The sequence below is a fragment of the Tachypleus tridentatus genome, chromosome 11 (assembly GCF_004210375.1).
Source record: "Tachypleus tridentatus isolate NWPU-2018 chromosome 11, ASM421037v1, whole genome shotgun sequence".
NCBI lineage: Eukaryota > Metazoa > Arthropoda > Merostomata > Xiphosura > Limulidae > Tachypleus > Tachypleus tridentatus.
Genome location: NC_134835.1, coordinates 53704741 through 53727806, shown reverse-complemented (window position 1 = coordinate 53727806; position 23066 = coordinate 53704741). Strand labels below are relative to the sequence as shown.

At 33.1% G+C, this 23066-nt stretch overlaps 1 protein-coding gene across 1 annotated transcript in view; it reads right to left on the bottom strand.

The window, feature by feature from the left end:
- Positions 1-13843, bottom strand: part of LOC143232175 (uncharacterized) — a 28660-nt gene extending 14817 nt beyond the window's left edge. Inside the window, exons 1-2 of the mRNA XM_076467286.1 lie at positions 13194-13843; positions 9701-9988 (exon numbers count right to left, since the gene is read on the bottom strand). Of these exons, the coding sequence (XP_076323401.1) occupies positions 9701-9988; positions 13194-13250 (345 nt within the window). The 5' untranslated portion in view covers positions 13251-13843. The remainder of the gene's footprint in view (positions 1-9700; positions 9989-13193) is intronic.
- Between the last annotated feature and the right edge of the window lie 9223 nt (positions 13844-23066).

Genomic DNA, 23066 nt, shown 5'->3' with positions numbered 1-23066 from the left:
TCTATCTAAGAATACTATATCTTCGTCCCAACTATCGCTTCTAACGCTTCACACGCTTGAAGTGGTGACGCGACAGCCAAGGCGACCATTGGCTTTAAGTGTTATCGAAAAGCTGAGTGTGTGATTGAATAGTCTGAACAAACACATGTGTCCCAGGCGTAGGGTAGAGCTCGCGAGTAGACCGCTGCCGCTTTTGGTGCTCCTACATCGTTTATCCAGGCAATTTGGTCGTGGAGGGTGTTTAAGGAACGAGGCTGTCAACAGTTTACCCAATATGATCGCTTTGTTTCTGTTGCAGATAGCGGACTGTGGTATCGTGGGGACTATTTCATCACGCAACTGTATTTCTATCAAAATGGAGGTGCCATGCGTAATTACGATAAGAGTTACATATAAAGACACATCTCCCTTTCTATTGTTTGATATTGCAATGAAAAAAGGTGGTAACAGTGATTGTTTGAGCATATATTTTTCTCCATATAACTAGAAATAAAAGAAAATCGTGTTAGCACAAGCACAAACGCGCTGTCTGCTAGTATTGATGTAGGCGAATAATGTTTTGTTATATTCATGTCTATTTTAAATATACCCATAGGAAGCGTTATGTCGGAAATCATATGATTTTCCTTATCGTTACTGACTCGTGGAGTGTATCTCGTGAACTGTCATCACAATGATTATTTTGACATCAATTTTTTCGTGAAATTACCTGTTTTTGAAGACAAAAAATGTATTTCCAAACTGAGTATTAACGAAATACACTTTGCAGTAAATGAATATCTTATCTTCTGCATAAATATCAATCTTTTGAAAACATAAGGTCTTTATAAGTTTACATAAACATGAGGTCTATATAAGTTTACATAAACATAAGGTCTATATAAGTTAACTTAAACATAAGGTCTGTATGAGTTAAAAGTATACTGACAACAAAATTTACTTCACCAAACTAGCCTAGTTTACACTGAGAAATTGTTGTTCAAGCAATATGATAATATAAGTAGCGTTTCAACCATTATTGGGTATTGTCTGTCTTATCTCAGCCGGCGTTATGAATCCTGATACTGGTCGAAAGGCCTCATCGGCACGGATGCAACAGCTATAGTGTAGTTGCCATGCTTTCACTTATAACTTCTTACAATTACTCATGTTTTCTTCAGTTGAAGTTGTGGTTATTTATTCGAATCCTGATGAACAAGCTTGCTGGTTCACCAGTTTTTCTGCCGTTATCGATCACTAAAGTTAATTGAAATGAAAATAAATAATATTGTTTAATACATCCTTAGTCCAATTCTGAACTTGTAATGGCTTAAATAAAATAGGCACAGAGTTTCACTTCAACAACTTAAACTAGTTCACACTGTTATCAAGCCTTTTGATGATATAAGCAGTCTCAACACCGACTACCGTAGAGAGGGAGCAACCCTCTACTGATCCGCCAGTTCTTTAGAAAGACTGCAGTGAAAAATAACCAGTGCTGTCTTATTTTAGTCGGCCTGATGAGCTCAATAATCGGGCAAAAGGCCTCGTGAGCTCCACTTATACCAGACAAAGTGCGGTTCACATATTAAACTTTTTATTTACCATTACTGGTAACTTTTTACAATGTATGCAAAAATACTGTTGCTTTTGAAAGCTGTATACAATTACACTCGTAAAGGTTTACACGTTACATATTCAAGAGTTTGTAATAGTAATTATGTGAAAGGTAAGAACACTACGACATTGTTTGGATTTATGGTCATTGTTTGTGCGGTAACCATTTGGTCATTGTTTGTGCTGTTATAAAATCAACAAAAACATTTCTTTTCCGTAGCTGTTCTTGTAACGATTTGTTCTCTTTTCGCTTTTTTAGTATTATTTGAGCATAGAATATTATAGTTGTTGTAATTGCTTATGACTGCTTATCCACATTTCAAAATGTTAGAATATAAAATGTTCTTATTGCGCATATCGTTAGCGAATAAACATGGGCCTTATAACGCATCTTATTTGAATCAAATGTTATATTTTTAGATTTGATGCACCTTGAATATCTTTAAATATTTTTGCCCAGTTCGAAAAAAATGTTGTTTTTTATGGTATTAAGTAATTAGATAAATTATGTTTGCTATAATAAGTATGTTTTTTTTTATGTTATTCCCATATCCACGCAATAGCCAATTTGAAATTTTTATATTTTTCATTCAGACGTCGGATGTACAGACTTGGCTCATTTGGGATAAATGTTTCGTAAAATTTCAAACATTTTTGTTAATTACTGGATGTAATACGCACTGCCTTTGAATACTCACAGATGAATTTATCTGTCATGGATGCATAAACAGTATATATATATATATATTCCCATTAGTATGAAATTGATGTGGTAGACTCTCCTACGGAACATTCAATAGTTTATCAAACACATCTAAATGTTAACCACTGTGAATATATCGTATTCAACTACTAAATGAAAATGTAGGCACATCATCATTAATGTGTTATTATCTTAACAATCCAACATGATCAGGCAAGTTTGATGAATAACTAAATAAATTTTAAAGATGATAAATTATCCAGAAAATTAAGAAGTGAAAACAAAACTTAGACTGGGCTGAGTGTAGATCAGAAACTTTGTTCATTGGGTTGACGCCTTAGTCAACTAATCTGCTGTATGCTCCGACTTTCAGTTTATTCTTTATTTCATACCAAGAACGAAATTATCTCAAAACACAACTACACAGCTGCAATAACCATACTAACTAATATCATAATAAGACAAAATAAAGGGCATGGCCTTGAAAAGTAAAGTTACAAGAGGAAACTAAAAGAAATTTAACCAGCTTACACAGTAACCAAACAAAATATTAACAATAGCGCAGGAGAGAGAGGAAGAGGTCGAACTAGTAACTGAACTTCCTAGGCCCACAAAAACCTAAATCCCGATGAGTTCAGATGAAGGACAAAATTTGGGCATAAGGCACAGAATTTCTTTATTTTCTACCAGACCAGCCGATTTTAAGAGTTAAAACTGATCAGATCAGATTGGAGTTTGATGAACATAAATAAAAAGTCAGAGGCCTTTGATTAAAAGTCATTAAAAAGACTTAAGAGAATTTCCATGTTAATTTAAGAATTCGAATCCCAAAACCACACGTAAATCAATACATTTAATATCATATATTTCGTGTTCGGATAATAGTTATCTGTAGAGCATCTTACTCATCAGTTATATACGTTTTCTTGTATTTATACACATGCTAACTTTTAAGAATAAAACACATCATTTTTTTATTTAACGATATATCCCTAATAAAGAATGACCACTTTTGTCTTTTAAGAAGATACATGAGCGACTTACATAATCGCAGCCACAGATCATGAGAATTCATCATGCGGAGGGGGTTACGGACATTTAAACTCAGGCTAGGACTGGGGCCTGCTTGAGACACCCAGCACTGTTTAGAACGTAAAGACCTCAGACGCTTGTGAGTTTTTAACAATTATAGAGTGGAAAGTGCCTGGCTACTTGTTCTTTTATTTTTAGTTATTTGTATTATTCCTAGAAAACAATTTTGCCCTCGGTCGCGCGTGTAGAACAATTTAAATGTGTAAAACATAAAGGCGCGTCAATTGTCAATTCTTCAGATTTCTGTTAAATTTTTCATAAAGTAATCATTTATTTTTCATATTACTATGAACAATCATAAGAGTAACGAACAACGCTAATGAAAGTAATTCTACATTCTTAACGTAAGCACGAATTATTTCTTCTCTACAGATAGTGTCAGCAATAACAACACTATAAAACTTAATAACAAAGTTTGAAGAAATATTTTTTCTGTGTATTTTAATCGCTCGACCACTTGTTTTCTTCCATCCCTCAGTGACAGGGCCTGGCATGGCCTAGCGCGTTAAGGCGTGCGCTTCGTAATCTGAGGGTCGCGGGTTAACGCCCGAGTCGCGCCAAACATGCTCGCCCTCCCAGCCGTGGGGGCGTTATAATGTTACGGTCAATCCCACTATTCGTTGGTAAAAGAGTAGCCCAAGAGTTGGCGGTGGGTGGTGATGACTAGCTGCCTTCCCTCTAGTCTTACACTGCTAAATTAGGGACGGCTAGCACAGACAGCCCTCGAGTAGCTTTGTGCGAAATTCAAAAAACAAACAAACACACACATTTTCTTTTTCCTCAACGATATTTATTATTCTTCATCACCACCACTTTTACTGAAATCACTCGATAATCGTTTTATTAAATATTTGATCACCAGTGACTCAGCAGTATATTTCATGCCCACACTGCTAAAAATTGAGTTTCGATACTCGGGGTAGGCACAGCACAGATAGTCCATTATGTAGTTCTTGTTATTAATAACAAAACAAACAAACCTCATCAAATATTTATTGATTTCGTATAACTTTTCACAGACCTTCTCCACTGCTGTTTGCTAACATATGAAGGCGCTAGCATGAAAATTAATTATGACATGTGGAAAACGAAGCGAAAAGAAGGGTAACAATATAAAATTAGGATTTAGATATCCAAGTAAACGAAAAAACTTATTTGGAAAGCTGGAGATAGACTTTATAGTTGATGGTGAGGAGAACTGGAGATAGACTTTACAGTTAAGAGTGAGGAAAATTGAGAGATAGACTTTAAAGTTGAGGGGTGAGGAGAATTGAGAGATAGACTTTAAAGTTGAGGGGTGAAGAGAATTGAAAGATAGACTTTAAAGTTGAGGGGTGAAGAGAATTGAGAGATATACTTTAAAGTTGAGGGGTGAGGAGAATTGAGAGATAGACTTTAAAGTTGAGGGGTGAAGAGAATTGAGAGATAGACTTTAAAGTTGAGGGTTGAGGAGAATTGGGGATATACTTTAAAGTTAAGGGATGAGGAGAATTGAGAGATAGACTTTGAAGTTGAGGGGTGAGGAGGATTGAGAGGTAGACTTTATAGTTGAGAGTGAGGAGAATTGAGATATATACTTTAAAGTTGAGGGGTGAAGAGAACTATACTTTAAAGTTGGGGTGAAGAGAACTGAGAGATAGACTTTATAGTTGAGGGGAAGGAGAACTGGGGATAGACTTTATAGCTGAGGGGAGGATAATTGGACATAGACTTCATAATTGAGGAGGGGGAGGAGGACTTTATGAAGATATACTTAGTTGGGGACACAGACTTCATAATTGAGGGGGGAGGAAAATTAGGAGACAGACTTTATAGTTAAGGGGGTGAAATTGGAAGATAGTCTTTATAGTTGAAGGGGATGAAATTGCTTTTTTCCCTCTTCCAGAATCATCCGTGGATTTATATTGAATGTTGCAAGAGGTAACATTATAATAATTTACTGAATTTAAAACAATATTTGTAATATTTCGTTTCAAGTACTATTTTTTCTGACATTAGTTAATATTTCATCTCTAAATATCAACAAATCATTTCCATACAAGTGGTTAGAATAAACGGATTTACATCTAGACCACTGTTTGCCCTGTATGAAAAAAGGTCTAGCTCTGAATAACGCTCTTATTATAATGTTTTTAGTTTGTCTAGACCACTGAGAGATACGATTATTGTATCCAATATACTGAAATCGTTTATATATAGGAACAGGCTGTACATGAAAACAGTTCGGAATCTTACTGTATAAATATTCTCTCATATAAATCAACATTAAATAACAGATAGATTTCTTCCATATCGCAACGGACTGAAGTTCATAGGATCAAAATTTTAAATGAAATCATGTTTATCACATTTCAAGTGCAGTGGAAGAAAAAATGTTACAGAATTTTCTTTTTCTTTGTTTAAGAATACTTTGTTTGAGAATACCACTCTTTAAGATAAGCACGCAGCATTTTATTCTGACATGAAACATACTGAGTTTTCTTATTGAAAGATAAATTTAATAATTATATATTATAAGTGAATTCTCAAACGTTAAATTAATTTCAGTTCGTTAGAAAGTAAACAATATGGATTAAAGTTATTTGACAGTAAGGGTTGCATGTGGCTTAGTCGTTAGGGTGGGGTATCGAAAAGTCTAAGATATGGGACGTGATGTTGCTGAACACGCTCTGCACTTGTAAGCTCGTTATAAATGTATCAGTCAATCCCTTTATTTAGGTGATAGCCATGACAAAGTCCTTGTAGTGGCGACTGCTGCTAGTTGGTCGTCTCTCATCTGGTTAGTAGTTCAAAATTAGGGACAGCTGTATTTAAATCTTAGGAATCACTAACCGAGCGGTTTAAACCACGTACACGAAGTGTACTGTTGAAATTTAAAATCCTCTGACAGCAAACCTTCGAGCTTTGTCAAAGTACACATTTCACTTAGAAGTTGTATTAAAATAAGAAAGTTGGGGTTTGTTATATTTGCAAATCGATATATTACTATAGTTTGACAGTTTCGTGCATTTACAGTTCGCCCCTGATGAACAAAATTCTCGTGTTACAGAGTTTTGTATTTTTGTGTTAAACTTATTTTATTTTTAACCAACAATGATATTTCCAAACATCAGAAACACATTTTAATGAAACGTCAAATATACAATGATATGGATTTTGCTATAGCTAGCCTTAAATACATTTATTGCTATCACCATATCTAAGATTCACCTAATTTTACATGTACTGTTTTAAACAACTGCTTTTTGACTCTAAGTAACTACTAGATAATTTATTGCAAAAATCAACCCGTATACTTATTTCTTAAATGTGAACGTGTTTCTTTGCTGTTTTCCAGTATTTATGTACAAATTAAGTTGATAGATGGCGCTGATTGTACCTTGAGGAGAGTAGAGTAATATTTCAATTTCAAAGAGAGGAAGTACATTAATTAATTATAAAAACGGATGTAAATAATTTTATGAAACACGCGATACTTCTGGAAGGGTGTATAACTCTCTTTATCAATTTGTGTTTTGTGTGAGTTTTTTTTTTCATGAATTACACCTCCAGTGGCTCAGCAGTATATCTGCAGAACACAGATAGCCCATTTAGTAAAATATTTTCTCAACCCAAACGAGCCGTTTTTGCATATAAATTTCTAAACAAGTGGGTTTCTCGACATCACAGATAGCCCATTGTCTAGCTTTGTGCTGAACTTTAAACAAACTCTCATGAATTAAAAAAATAAGTCCATTGGGAACATATTTGACATTTCTAAAACTGTTCTGTAATAAGTAGAACAGTTACAACTGAATTTAAAATGAAGAGTCATATATAATATATTTAAAAGTAATGCATGAAGAACTATAGCCAATAAAACCGAAGGGACAATAAATATATATATGTATGTATTTATGTGTGTATGTCATAAAAAAACAAAAACAGTCTATAGTCATACGCAAACACATGTGATCTTTTTATCATGATTTTAACATGCTAAAGTTTGTTCTAAGGTCTAAGATACTTGGGGAAAATGTTGAGTTGTACATATCAAATTAGAGCTTTCTTACTAACTTCATCTATTTACTTGCTAACAGTCTACTTAGCTTTAACTGGCTAAGTTATGTTATTGTTCATCTGATCATTTTAAAAATCTTGACTACTCAGAGCATGTACAAAGTAAAATATCAGAGAATCGAAAAACGTGGATACGCAAAGCTGAATATCATAGATCTAGAAGAAGTGTATGCTAAAAGTTGATACAGTGTTTATAAGACTTTATCTTCAGAGATGAATATAATAGAATAAAGTCAGTGACTTTTCAGGCTTTTAACCTGAGTACTCATATTTGTCTTACGTAATGTATTTGGACTATTAGCACGTTCTGATAGTCCAAATATATTACTTAACACAAAGAATAATGTCAATTATATTTACTTGTTAGTTAATCTCTGCGAGTTTTACTACCTACCAGTTGAAACTAATTGGTCAACTTTGCTTTCCACTTAAACTTAGGATTTGAACATTTATAAACGAGTACTTGTTCATAGATGGGATAGGTTCAGGATTATGTACGTTAGCTTGTTAAGTGTGTTTCGCTTAGACAAATCCCATGTTTTTAAACATGTCTGAAGGTAAACTATCGTAGATTCAAGTTTTTCCTTACACAGTTTGAAGTAAAACTTAATAATTACTTTATTATACACTTAATTATTATGCTTTTTATAGCCGTAACGGATTTGTACCAAATACTTGTGTTACTCTTTTTTCAATTCCAAAACATTAAAATTAGGTTAGTGTCTTGGCTTTGTGCAAGCAAAGAAATTTTATTCTAGAACGAACACTAAAGGTTGTTGCAACATGGATGAATTTCGTGTTCATTTTGAGGTAATAAATTATTTCACGTTTAAAACTTTTCATTGATTGAAATTAAACAAGTTGGGGTTAGATTGTAATGGTTGAGAGATATGGATCTTATATATTTTATATACTTCTCCTAAAATAATTTAGTTACTCACTTAACAAAATTCAGATTAAAATCATATAATTACACATCAACCATTTGAGGTTTTCCGTGCACCTAAACAGACACAAACATATCTTACACACGGTTCTTTTAAATAAGTATTTGATAACACCTCTCTCTGAAAACGTTGCTATGTTACAATTAAGCAAATCAAAACACCCTTAAAGGTATCGATTTCGTTAAATACCTGTTTCATTCGTATAGTTAAAAACTGGTAAGATATATTAAAAGTTGTGTTTCACTTATTACACTGTAAACGAATATATGAACAGATGTTTCCTTCATTGTTATACTATTTGTAAATAGTATAGAGAGAATACAAAGTTAATCACATATATGTTTCATTCTAGCTCCCACTTATTTGGTTCAAATAATTATTTCCTTTATATTTATTCTATTTCAGAGAACAAATTCAACGCAACTACACATCGTAAGAAAAAAACAACACTAACCGATCTATATACACAATGCCTTACTATTGCAGTATGTGGATAAAAAATGTTTAATAAAGAATATATTTATGATTAATCTGCTGTAAATACGTACTAAGCATAAAAATTCCACTTATTTTCAAGAACTGCAAGACGTGTGCAGTTTGAAACAGACATACTAGAAGATCACGTACCTGAAGCTGACTTGTGTAGATTGGAATAAGTAACTGAGTTTTAATAAACGAAGGTGAAAAACAGGAAGAGAAAGAAATATGTTTAGCGATTTCAAAAAATGGGATCGAGAAATTATTCGACATTAGTACATACAAGAGCGTGCCAGTACTCCGGCTGAGTCACTGTATCGGTCACGATAAGCTTTAAATACTGTTTCATTGCTGATTACTGGTTGCTTACAGAATTGCCCTAATCAGTCACGGAATGCCAGTCTTTACATGCTGCTTCGCTGATTTTAATTAATTAATATTTCATTATGTTTCTAATTCCGCCCTATTCTTCTGTTTACAAACATTCTGAACTTGTCAACTGACCTCCAAGGGTGTACTATATAATGCTTTCTTTTGTAAATAAAAGACATTTTGACAGCACGTATTCAAATTGTACTTATCTGCCAATGTTAAGTCACCGAATAATCTTGTAATAAATCGTTTTATATAAGTCGTCCGGTACGAAACAACAGTTAATTAGTAGGAACGCTACATTTAAACTGAACGTCGGATCAATATTATACAGACATTTATTTATCGTTCGTGTACACAAGAAATAAAGAATAATATGTTATATAAACTAATTACAACGTGATTAGTTTATTAACTTGTGAACATGAGGCACGAACCGAACCAATGAACTTACTGTTGGTGCATATAACGCTGCTTGGTCAGAGGTTAAAGACAGAAGAGGTTGGTCCCCACCGTAAGCCACTGCTGCAGCCGCTGCGGCAGTCCCGTAGATATTTAGCGGCAACCCTGCTGCTGCTAGCCGCTGATAACTGAGGAGTTGGGCGTCATATTGGCACGAACACAAAGTCTGTCCCGTTAGCGGATCGGTAAGGACGGGACGCCCGGATTCACAGCAGGGCTGGCCTGCCGCCGGAGATGAGTGATGTTGACCACTTGCATGTTGTCCCGGCATTAGCAGCTGCTACAAAAACAATAGAAAGATAATAACTGTTTCATTCCAAAGATTTCACTCGGAGAAGCTGTTGTCACATCATCACTAGAAGCGACAAGATAAAAGAGAATAGGAACGGTTGAAAGTGTTTAGGAATCTTTATATTTAAATCGAGTTTATTTCACAATGACTATTTTTTATATACCTAAACTTCATAAACAAAGAAATATATTTTACGACCACCATCTGCCAACTAAGAAACGGAAGCACATACAGAGAGAGGTTTAAGATATGATGTAAATATGTTATAACCTTTAGCTTTCTCTCTCTAAAACTTTGGAGATTGGTTCTTTGAGTAAAGCGTCATTAAAATAAATAAAAAAGACTAGAATGCTATGTAGTGCGGCATCATATGTATACATATCTTTACGAGTGTGTTCGTCATTTTTAATTTAGTACCAGCATCAAGTAAAAGAGTCCACTTTTAAATATAGAATTTAATTATTTATAACATAAATCACCTCACATATCATCAACCCAAGTGCAATTTTATTTCGAAAGTGAAGTACATGGTTATCGTTCATTTCATTTTTAATTGAAAATAATTTCTGAGTCTCACACATGTGGTTACATCAGATAATCTTGTATATTTTGTTGATAAACATTAAATAGATAGTAGTACCTACTGAAATATTTACGTTTAGAAAAGAAAACAAGTTAAGTCAGACGACATTGGCTACCGTTTAAAAATCAAGTTAGCTACATATATCATTCCAGGAGGGCCTGTTTTATTTTTCCTATATTTCCCAACTGAGTTGGGCCAGTGATGAAATCGATCATGCTACTCAAATAGTTTTACCGTAATTACTACTATAGAAATGAAGGATATTCTACGTGTTGTAAACAAATGCAATTACACCACAAAAATTAAAGGTACTCCAGTTGCTGCAAGTGAGTGTAATTAATATCTGTTTAACCTCAAAATAAATTTTAAGGTTAAAAAATCAGTAGAACAAACACTTTATTTGATTGTGTTTATATACAAGCTATAATAAATGCACATCTTCAACAATAAATAACTCACGGATATTTTTATCATTTGTAATTCTTTGGTTTTTACAGCTTTTTAACTCTCTCACTACCCCACTAACAGTAAAAACGAAACGCAGCTTAACCTACATTTCAGCATCTGACAAATGCCATTTAATATAATGAATATTTGTAAAGATGAATATTTATTTTTAAACAAGTTAGTTCTATTCAAGACCAAGAACACTTGCGGGAATAAAATAATTTCTTTTCCATATATTAATGGCTGTAATTTTCAAACCTTTATAATTAATTAGAACCTAAGCAGAATTTTAATACACATAGCCTAAGTGACTCTCATAACCATTTCAAATCCCTGATCATATAATCCTTATCATTACTTATAGAATAAAATATTGTATTCAGACGTATTGTACAATTAGGAAACATTCTCTAGAAGCTTAGCCAATGTTTATTGAACTGTTTTTGAAACAAAATCTGAAAGTCACTTAACACTGATATACAGATTTAAGTTAATGCATATAATTTATATAAACTATTTTATAAAAACAGGATTCGACTTCCAAACAAGTTGTTAAAAACTGAGTACTTGTTTTCTGACTATATGCACCTCTAACTTTGCTAAACGTCAAATGTGATGCATCTTTCAAGAGGGCGATGAACTTAGATGCTTCCATGACCTACTAATGTGGACGTAAACGTCCAGTCAATATCATCAGCTTCTCTGCGATTAACGTTGTAAAGGGGCAGGTGTCGGTCAGCTTCTGCCATGTGGACATCATTAACAGCAACGCCCTGTGACTAAAGCTCTTAAAATTCTTTTGTCTATAGATTTGTATTTGTGCTCTAGGTATTCAGATAGGCCACATGACAAATAGACCACAGGCTTAATAGCCTGTTGTGCACACACTTATACAAACGTACTAAAAATACATTCATAGTTCTCGATTGTGGTAAACATGCATTTGTAACAATAACCTTATACGCAGACTATAATGGAACAACCAAACGTTATAATCACTAAATGCCTACAGTGTGGATACAAACAATCATAAGTTATAGATTCAACTTCGCAGATTAAAGATAACATAAATTTATATAAAATAAACCAGAAAACTGACGCGGGTTGGCCCTGCGGTACAGCTCTGACGTTTCAGAGCTGGCAGACCGGCTTCAAAACTCTGCAGTATTATAAAATATTCCCTGCACTGTAGGTAGGTACTTTTTAAGAATGATATTCACTCACTGTGGAAGATGGCTTAGCACGGATAAAGTAAATAGTTCTAGTAGCTTTGCCATAAAATCAAATATATAAATACACAATAGGGGTCTCGCAAAAATATGATTTTAATCCAGGCCTTTTAAGAATTTGAAATGTTTACAACAAACAAGAAAAATCAGTAAATTAATAAAAGCTGAGACTTTTACAGGTTTAATATATTATCACATTTTCTTGAATAGATTAGTGGTGAAGGTTTTACTTAATATATTAAACAGAGGTAATAGTATTGTTACGTACAGCTGTTGTTTTTTTTCAACTCATGAAATTTTAGCGATATATATGCATAACCTTTGAAATACTACAGTGAATCGGATTTCAGACTGATTTAGGTTTGAAGTATTCATGCGATCAAATACTACTGTGAAATTATGCAAAAATGTAGGGATATGAAACAAAATCTAATGTCTCGATCAGTATAAAATATTATTTTTAATATAGAACTAAAAATAAATATTTTTAGTATTCGTGACTTTAATTTAAACAAAAATGGCTTAAATATTTGCATGATTCAAACTCTTGACTACTGATCAAATAATTTAGGCTTAACAAGCAATTAAAAAAATATATTTGTGCGAAATGTCCAGTACTAATTGCGATATTTTTTTAGAAAATGTATTGTGTTAGTAGTGATTTGGAGGTAATCTGGAAAAAATAAGCTCAATGCCTCTGTCTCTCTATAAATAAACATATATATGTAATTGATGCTTGAGATCATCGGTACTTGATGAAACTCCATAATTAAGAAAATTGGCGAAAAAATATATAAAGACATGGTCGTTAATAAATGAAATATTATGTGAGACGCACAATTGTTTTTGTTTTTTCCCTCAATTTTGTAGATACATATAAATGTTGAAAATTAATTATGAAATAAACAGAAAAATGAGCAAAATAAACACTTACTTGGGTATTGTTAGCTGTAGGTGGTACAGAATTATAGCCAAACTGAAGACATGACATTCTTTGCGAGTATAATTTTGCCCAAAATGTTCTCGTTCTAATAACTGTACGTGAAAAATTCTGCGTAAAATTCGAAACACTTGTCCTTTTCAAATTCAGTAGTTCAAAACAAAGACATTTTGTTGTAGACAGAGCAGAAAATTCTCCAAGTCTTTTTCGATGAACATCAACTTATATTTCTTACTTCCAGGCAAAGTACCTCACAACCTGGACCACCACAGCTCGAAAAGCTACCCGTTTCTATTCGTACAGTGAGTGACGCAGAAAAGCGTACAGATGTTTACGTGCTAGTTTGCTGGTTAAACGTTGTTTAGTTGCTTAGTGTTTATCTGTTCGAACTAAAGAGGGACGAGAGTGTTAAGACACACACACGTGAATTCAACGCTGCGTGTTCGCGTGGTGGATCAGTCACTAGCGCCCTGACAAGAGTTGAACATGGTAGAACACATGCACAGGTCAGCCTGTATGACTTGTCTTACACGTCTGATGGTACTTCGACCACAATGTCCGTTCTACTTCGGAAAGACACAGTAAAGTCGTCGGGCGCTCGTCTGAATGGCCAACCTATCTTGTAGTTACACGTTCTAGGGATCCACACTCCCTGTTTCTCATGAGAAAGGAAGCAAAAAGGGGGAGTGGGATGGGTGCGAGATGAACTTGTCTGAGCCAATCATAAAATCTTTACGTATTAAGAACACTGGCGAAGTTTGAGTGATGGAGGGAAGAGCAGCAAATGAGTTGACGCTGCCAAATCACAACTTTTATGACTCCGCCCTCTCGCGTAAATCATAAGCGGTTGGTTGTGACAAATTAGCATGTGTGTTTAGCATCTGGCTCGCTCTGTGCATACATTGCCATGTTGATGTTAAAAGCGATCTGAAAGAGCATTAAGAGTGGCGTTAGGAAAACTGAGTAGGTGGTTAGCGTTAGCACTTAATACAAAAACTCTGATGTTTAGAAAGGGTATTTCCGTGAGAAACACGAAATAAGACTTAGAACCCCTTTTCAAGTTAAACTACTTATTATAAGTACACTAAAAACAACACGTAATATAAAACTAAATCTTATGATTTTTTTTTATAAACATCGTTTTCTTGGAATCGTTTCTTAAGTACAAAAGTGTACACAATGAGCTATCTCCGTTGTGCCTACCAAAGAGATCACACCACGAGTTTTAGTCACTAAGCCTTAAAGCTTATCGTTGAGCTACAGAATGGTGACTACTTTCCAGATATAGTTTAAGAGCATTTTTATAACAAACATATAATTCTATTGTACGTGTGTGTTTGTGTTTTTCTTATAGCAAAAAAACATTGTGCTATTTGCTGTGTCCCAGAGAGGAATCGAGCCCATAATTTTAGCCTTGTAAATCCGTAGACTTACTACTCTCCCAGCGAGGGTCAACTATCTTGCAATTGTAATACAGTTAAATAGAAACTTCTTCGTTGCGTCTAACAGCTGTTATATCTGGTTAAAAATGGATCAGAATAGTATTAATTTTAGCTGCAAGTTTATTCATAATGGAATTTAAGCTCGTAAAACCAACAAACCATAACTGTTGAACTCTTAAAAACCGAGATATACATTACTTTCTCGAGAACAAAATTTCAATTTTTTTTGTACTTAGAAGTTAATAATAACAGCAACAAAAATAAGTTGTTAGTTTTATTTTTCTCAAACACGTATAATTACTACTAATAACACACCAACTACACAGATGGGGTACGAAACACACCTGTACTTTTTCTGTAACATGAATTTGCAAATTATATCTACACAAGAACAGTTATTTTATTTTCTTACATAGTTGCAAATGCGAGTTTGTTTTACCATTTTTAAGTTAGCATGTATTGAGCTTTTATATAAATTTTTGTAGGTATTATGCCTAAAATGTCTGCCATCTAACAATATTTCTACTGATATAATTGGTTTAGTGTGACATGATATAGAAAGGTTAATATTGAACGTAACATACTCACGTGATTTCAGGCAAACCTTATTTTTTGTGTCAAGATATAAATGTTTTTTCATTGCTCAGCACTAACCAGACTATCAGTTCTGAGATTTCTAATCATTAAATTTAAATTTGATATTAATAATTTATCATTTTTCTTCTCAGATATATTGGAAAACATGCTTCATTATTTTGTTCCAAGCCAGCTCAATAAAACGAGTGATAATATAAAACTAAAACCTAGTGGAGATGAATGAGCCCAAAAACGAATTTAGGGTATTACAGGTTTCAGCACTTTTGAAACTCTGATGAAATACATCGTCAGTTCTGTCGCTAAAAATCTATAAAACTAAATGAAATCTCAAAAACCTTGAACTTCATTATGTTGAAAATGATATTCATGTATAATTTTTACAATAAATCTTAAAAATATTGAGCTCTATTATGTCATAGTTCATACCATAAATGATACATCTGCGGGGAGTGTCTAGAAACGTGATTGGAAGAAATTAAATTTGAGAGAAACAGTAAAATAACGTTTAATTTAATAAATTAAAAAACGTTTAACAGAATAACAATCAATGTAGAAAAATAATCGGATATTGTTGTTTGTACGGTGTATGATTAGATTGTTGTTAATTTGATTTAGTTCTAATCAAATATTAAAACCGTAAGATAAACTTATGCTTTATATTTTTAATTTTCATTTTAACCTTAGCTTTAAAAAACACTATCTGCGAAGAAACTAAACTGCGAGATTTACAGAATAGCAATAATAAAAACAAAATTAATTTACTAGTTATAATGTTTAGTTGGATTTTGATTACGAGTGTTTGATATCGTTCTTTCATTATTTAAATATTTACTATCGTAACCATGTTATTGATCATGGCGACCTCTCTTGGCGTTTCTGAAAACTCCATGGTAATATTGTAATAGATGGCGCCACACGACAGGATATTTTTGAAATAAATATTAACGTTTCATGCGAAATCTATTTACAAATAAATATATTTAAAAGACCAAAATATTGAGTAAACAGATTTAAACCAACATAAATATGAATGGGATTTATTGTTACTATTTGTTAGTATTGCTATAAACAACTAAGTGCAATGTTCATCTGTATAATATTCAAATATATTCTGTTGAGATAATTTATTTGAATGCAAAAAAAAAAAAAATTACAAAATAGAAAATAATTAACGCATATAGAGAAGTATTAATGCTGTAAATGGTGTAAACATGACCGAAATAGGATTTACATAGACATGCTCAACAATAATTATTTGTTGTTTTTTCTACCTATAAATCATTTCACACATTTTTATTCAGCGAATTATTGAGACTCTGACTACAAAATTTAAGAAGTGAAAATAATTTTAACAAAATATATAAACATTCTGTAATAAATTGAGACACTACCGACACCGTAATTCCAAATGCAATGTTTAAGTCCGTACTTTAAAAGTTTTCCAGGTGAAATTCATGGCGCAATTTGCAATTTTACATCACAACTTGTTCTTTTGGGTCTAGCGTGGTCAAGTGGTTAAAATGCCGAACTGTTGAATCGAGGATTTATCGATAACGTTCAATTACTGCAAAAACAAACAAATAAATAAATAACGGTCAAATTTTACTGTTCGGTGAGACAACAGTAACCTAGCGATGGGGAGTGTTGTCTGATTGATTTTCCTCTACTCTGTCAGTTAAAAGTTATAACAGAAATACTAAAATATATTCTGAAAGGAAATACAGCTTTAAAATGATAGAGAAGTGACTTCTAATTTTAACCAAAATCTAAACATATAAGGCATATATCTAAACATATATTAATTTTCAGGCGTTTGCGCACAGTTACTAAAAGGCTACATGGACCAGCTGTCTTCAATTTTGAACTGGCAGACTATCTATACTGATTACAGAAACTAATATAATAAAACACAGCTTAGTTTGTTCGTTGTTAAGCTCAAAGATTCACAATAAGTTCTCTGTCCTCTTCTCGCCGCGGGTATGGAAACCATACCATTAGCGTTATAAGTTATTAGACTTACCGCTAAGACTTTTTTATTAGCTGCACGCAGCATTTGGTGGTTAGACCATTTAAGTTTCATACATATGGACAACAAATTATATTTGTTTAATCACTTGGAATAATCTCAGAAATATATTCTTCATAGCTTGGTGGTTAGGCCCTCGACTCACAACTATCACCCGAAAATAACAGTTATTTCAGTCGTAAGGCAATGTAATATGATGGTCAATCACACTATTCATTGATAAAAATAGTAGTTCAAGAGTTTGGAGTGGTGTTACATAGCTGCCTTCCCTCTAGCCTTACACTGCTAAATTAGTATTGAAAATGTCAGTTCTAACACGTGAAAAACTAAAGTAACAATTATACTTTATAATTGTTATGGATTTGTATTTATGGCAAAGTTACAGTGGTTATCTGCAATCAGCAGATTCTATCACTTAGCATCCGTTCTAATAGACTGACTGCAATTCTTATGACACACCGACAGTTTAAAGTGCGGGGAATATTTTGTGCCATCATTTGGTTTTGAACCAGACTTGCTAGCTCCAAAATTTTTAGTTCTATTTTTAGTTCTACTACGGAGCCAACGTGTGTCCCATACTTTACTAAAATATACCATTTAGACTTTGAAATTATACATAATTCATGGATGTACTATGATTAAAAAAACAGAGCGCAGTTTGTGTACGGTTATATTTTTATTAAATTATTGAGTATAGGAAGTATCTAGTTATGTTTGTTTCGGGCCGGCATGGCCAAGTGGTTGAGGCACTCGACTCATCATCTGAGAGTCGCGGGTTCTAATCCCCATCACACCAAGAATGTTCACCCTTTCAGTCGTGGGGAGTTACAATGTTATGGTCAATTCCAATATTATTTGGTAAAAGAGTAGCCCAAAAGTTGGCGGTGGGTGGTGATGACTAGCTGCATCCTCCTCTAGTCGTACACTGCTCAATTAGGAACAGCTAGCGCAGATAGCCATCGTTTAGCTTTGTGCGAAATTTAAAAAAAATGTTATAAGCTTAGCAGTCACAGCAGTAGTTTCTGTTTCAACTTATGGATATTTCTTTAGAAAAAAGGAAAAGAGAAGTGGAACCGATTTCTTGTTATGTGAATATGAAATATCTTTTAAAAATGAAGAGAAAGTGTTTGCTATTCTAACTTAACAGCGACTGAAAAAAAATAAGTAAAAAAGTATTTATCGTTAAAGTTTGTTTGTTTTTTTTTAATTTCGCGAAAAAGTATACGAGGACTATCTGCGCTAGCCGTCCCTAATTTTGCAGTAAGATTAGAGGGAAAGCAGCTAGTTATCACCATCCACCGCCAACATTTAGGCTACTCCTCTACCAATGAATAGTGGGATTGACCGTAACATTATAACGCCCCAACTGCTGGAAGGTTGAGCATGTTTGGTGTGACGAAGATTCGAACCCGCAATTTTCTGATCACGAGTCGAGTTCCTTAACCACCTGGCCATGCCGGGCGTATCGTTAACGTACCAATTTGTAAACCGATTTTCATAAAATACAATGAAACATTAATTTTACTGTATTTGATAAATTTGAAACAGTTATTTTCGTGCGATAACTAATAAGCGCTTATAAGGTTTTCGGTTATAAAAGTTTATGAGTAAGTGTAGGATAACAACTGCTACTTTTCTGAAAGTTAAAAAAAAAATTAAATATATATCATTAAAACGTGTGCCGTATAGTTTTTCTATGTCTACCGTCACAAGGTACTCACACACACATAATTTTAACGCAGCAATTTTAGATACATTAGTTATATTATATTTTAGTAATGCTAAAACAGATATAGCAAATGCTTTTCCCAGAGTCATAACGGTGGGTTATAAGTGTCTTCGTACAAGTTGGGTTTAATTTTATTCACCTGGAAAAGATGAAAGTTTTATTACACGTTACTTGAAGCAGTTGAATTATGGTATTTACTTTTAATTTGTTTGTTTATTTAGCACAGTGCTGCAGAGTGGGTTAGCTGCGATCTGTCTATCGAGAGAAAATAGAATAATTTATTTTACAAGTCCCTAAATTTACTTTGATATAATGATAAGTCCATTTTATCTGTGCTATGAAATCACAAAAAATTCAATATTCATCAAGAGTAGAGCTGCCACTTCAAACATTCCGTTTATTCAGGTTGAATACGCTTTCAGGTTATTTTATTGTGTATATAAATGAGGGAAGGTAATGGTCCTCAATATGTGCAGTGCAGTGTTATCTAGAGTTAATTCACAGCTTCTCTTAAGCTACTTAGTATAAGCACTCGGTTAGAAAGTTTACAATTCACAGACAATGACATCCTCGCACAAGTAAAACTTTGACATATAGAAGTAGTGGGAACTGTTATTTTTAAACATGTATCCCAATTCTCATGTAAAACCACTATTGTAGTTTTGTAAAACTACATAATTATGCAAAACCTACTTTAAAGTTATAAAAATATAGCGATTAAGCTTTTTATTCTGTATTTCTTTCCATTTTTTCTTAACTATCTCCAATGAAGAACTAAATGTTCTTGACATCTATGAAAGCAAACTCATCTTGAATGATTAGTGAGTGACCAAAGAAATGTAATACTGAACGGCAAAGGAGGTATCAACAGCTTTTCATTGCTGAACAGAGAAATATCACACCGCGTTTTACTAACACCTAGTGAAAATAACACAACATATTTTACTAACACTTAGTGAAAATTAGATCAACGTCGTATTATCAGGAAATGAATGATTGAACAGGAAGCGGTAAACTAGTTTCAGTTTGTTTGTCCAAACCCGAAGTAAGCGCTGGTCACTTTTTCCCATATTAATTTTGTTTTACACAGTTTCTCCTTTACAGGATAATATATTTATACATAGCAAATACTACATAATAATATATAATACAGAGTAGTATTATGGAAGGAAATGGAACTTCTGTAATATCATTTTATTTACTGCTTAATCACAAAAACAAGAAATAAAATCATGATAGTCCTTTTATTACGATAAACTGGGTGCATGTTTTACTTTTCCATCTTATTTGTACTTATTATTATTGTTATGATTTTGCTTTTTGTTGATACACAGGAAATCTTATCATACCTTCAGCTTAAGCATATCTGTGACACAATCTCGTTTCGAAGACCATGGGAAAAACTTTCGAGCCCTAACAAGCAAGCTAGTCATTTCACAGCCCATGTTCAAAAGGACCTTGTCAAATGGCATAGATATGTAACTAACTCGAACCGGATTACTGTCCGCCGGCACCCCCGCGTCGGGTGTAAGCCGATCGTCCGGCCGTAACGATGTTCTTCGACAGGCGCCACGACATCTTGGCTCCGGCCTGGTAACTCATGCCGCGCATTTTTTTTTTTTTTCGTTTTAAAGGATAAATGAAAGTTCACGAGACGCACGAGCTCCAGCTGTCAAGGGTCGTTTAGCGTTAAAAAGGCTCGTTAATTTACCTCCTGTTTTCCTCAATCCATACTTTTTCTCCCAGAGGAGATCGCTAAGTCCAACGGACTCGGATTATAAAGTGCCAAACAGCTCCGAGCTATATATTTCCCTTGATGATTAGCTCTCAATACTATTTTTTTAACGCGTCGGTTTCTCGCGCTTGAACTTTTAAGATTTATGAACTAATCAATACGCATTTAACTGAAAGTTGAATGATATAAACGGATATATTTCAAACCTAATGCCCTTAAAAGGGTGAGAGGAAGGGTATAACAGTAAATGACACTTAGAGTCTTGCATTTTTTGTCTTAATCCCCAGTTTGTTATTTAAAAGTAATGTCTGAGAAAAGCATAATATTTCACTATCCATGAAAGTGTTAGGAGAAACATTACTCAATTATTTGAAGGGGAATAGAGAACGAAGATCATTTTGAAAATATAAATGCGAATTTTCTTATTAAAAACAGATCAAGGTTAAATAAACATCTCATCTGAACAATAAAACATAGTCTATTCTACTTTAAAATACACCATTCTGAAAAGTCCGTTGTCGTTTTGTTTTAATATATTAATAGATATATTACTTGCAATTTCTTACAGCATCTAAACACTAATGATAAAAATCTGTATATGTGATAATCTCAGGTTCTACAATAGTAGATATTATCTATTTGTCCATTATTATAATATGTGCTGTCACCGTGAGCATTATTACAGCATATGTTGTCACTACACGCTTTATCACTAAATGAGTTAATAATACGTAACACAAGGAGTACTGTTACTGACTGATGTAATATTACAAAATGACTGTTTTTTGGTCTATACTGACTATCAGTTATTTATGTACCGTTATATCGTATGTACTGTCGCAGCATCGTTATTGTATACAATGCAAACGTTATTGTTATAGTACGAATCGAATATGTCTCCTAGCTGTCACTTGAATAGAAGGGTGAAGAAACACCCTCTTCATTCAGTTATGTGAAATTCATAATAGTACGACGTAATTTACTATGATTGTTTTTACTATTAACATATGCATTGGTACCACGTAATATCATATAGTTCCAATCATTACTCTTTTATCTAACCAAAACATCAGCTATTGACCAAAGAAATTAAGTATTTAATGATTTACTCTTTCGATATGGTGTATTTTACAGTTGTCAAATGTGAAATTCTTTGTAAAATATTATCATTTTAATTACACCTTTTGCACTTTTTAGCTGCTGAGTTTACAAGAGTAAAACAATTATACAATATAAAATATTATCATTTTAATTACACCTTTTCACTTTTTAGCTGCTGAGTTTACAAGAGTAAAACAATTATACAATAATCTTGCTCATTATTAAACAACACAACTTAATTTTTAGAAAAGTCTTTTTAGGAAAACAAAAATCGGATATTTAGTTACAATTTATAAAAAATGTGATAAAGAAATGCCACATACACACTACCAGTATATGTATTATTGTCTTTCACTGTATCGTTGTACATAATATAACAAAGAAGTGTCATATTTCACGGTACTATTGTATGTATTATCATCTTTCACATTATCACTGTACATGCTATAACAAAGATATGTCACATTTCACATTACCATTGTATGTATTATCGTTTTTCACAGTATCACTATTTGTGTTATCACATTTGTCCGTTCGCCGTGTGTATTATCATCGTACGTACCATTACTTTATCAAATCTACAGAAGTGTAGCAAATTAATGTAAAGATAAATCGTGTCATTGATTTCTGACAGATATTGTGAAATGATTACTGAAATAGATCCAGATTGTTAGTTTAAGTTTGCTTGGTTATTTTGTAACTGTATTCCAAGATTACTTATTGTTTCGTGGCATTTCCTTATTTTTAGTGAATGAAATAATTTAACTTTGAATTTGCTTGACTCATTGTTTTCTCAGAAAAATATTTTTAAAAATTGAGGATTTTTACAGTAAACTCCATTTTTGGTAAATTATTTTTTCTCAATGGTTGAGAAAAATAAAAGTGCTTTAAAACTCTACTAATTTATAATGATTTTTACATGTTATAAATGCTCAGAATATACAACTATGCAGTAAAACCCTCGTTTCATTAATATGATTGGTCTATATATATATAGTCGTAGTTTTTGTTTCGTACATATTAAATAAATGTTAACAAATCTCAATTTTAACCACTTCTTGCCAGATCTAATAAGAAATCACGTGAAACATGTTACTTAAAGGTCAGTTCGATTGCTTATGCATTAACAGAGCGAGAACATACTATACGTGCAAAGTTTCTAATTGCTTCTCATAATTAATTTATTTTCCACCTATGAATCGCTATGAAACATTCAGTTTGTGTAACAGAGAGAAAT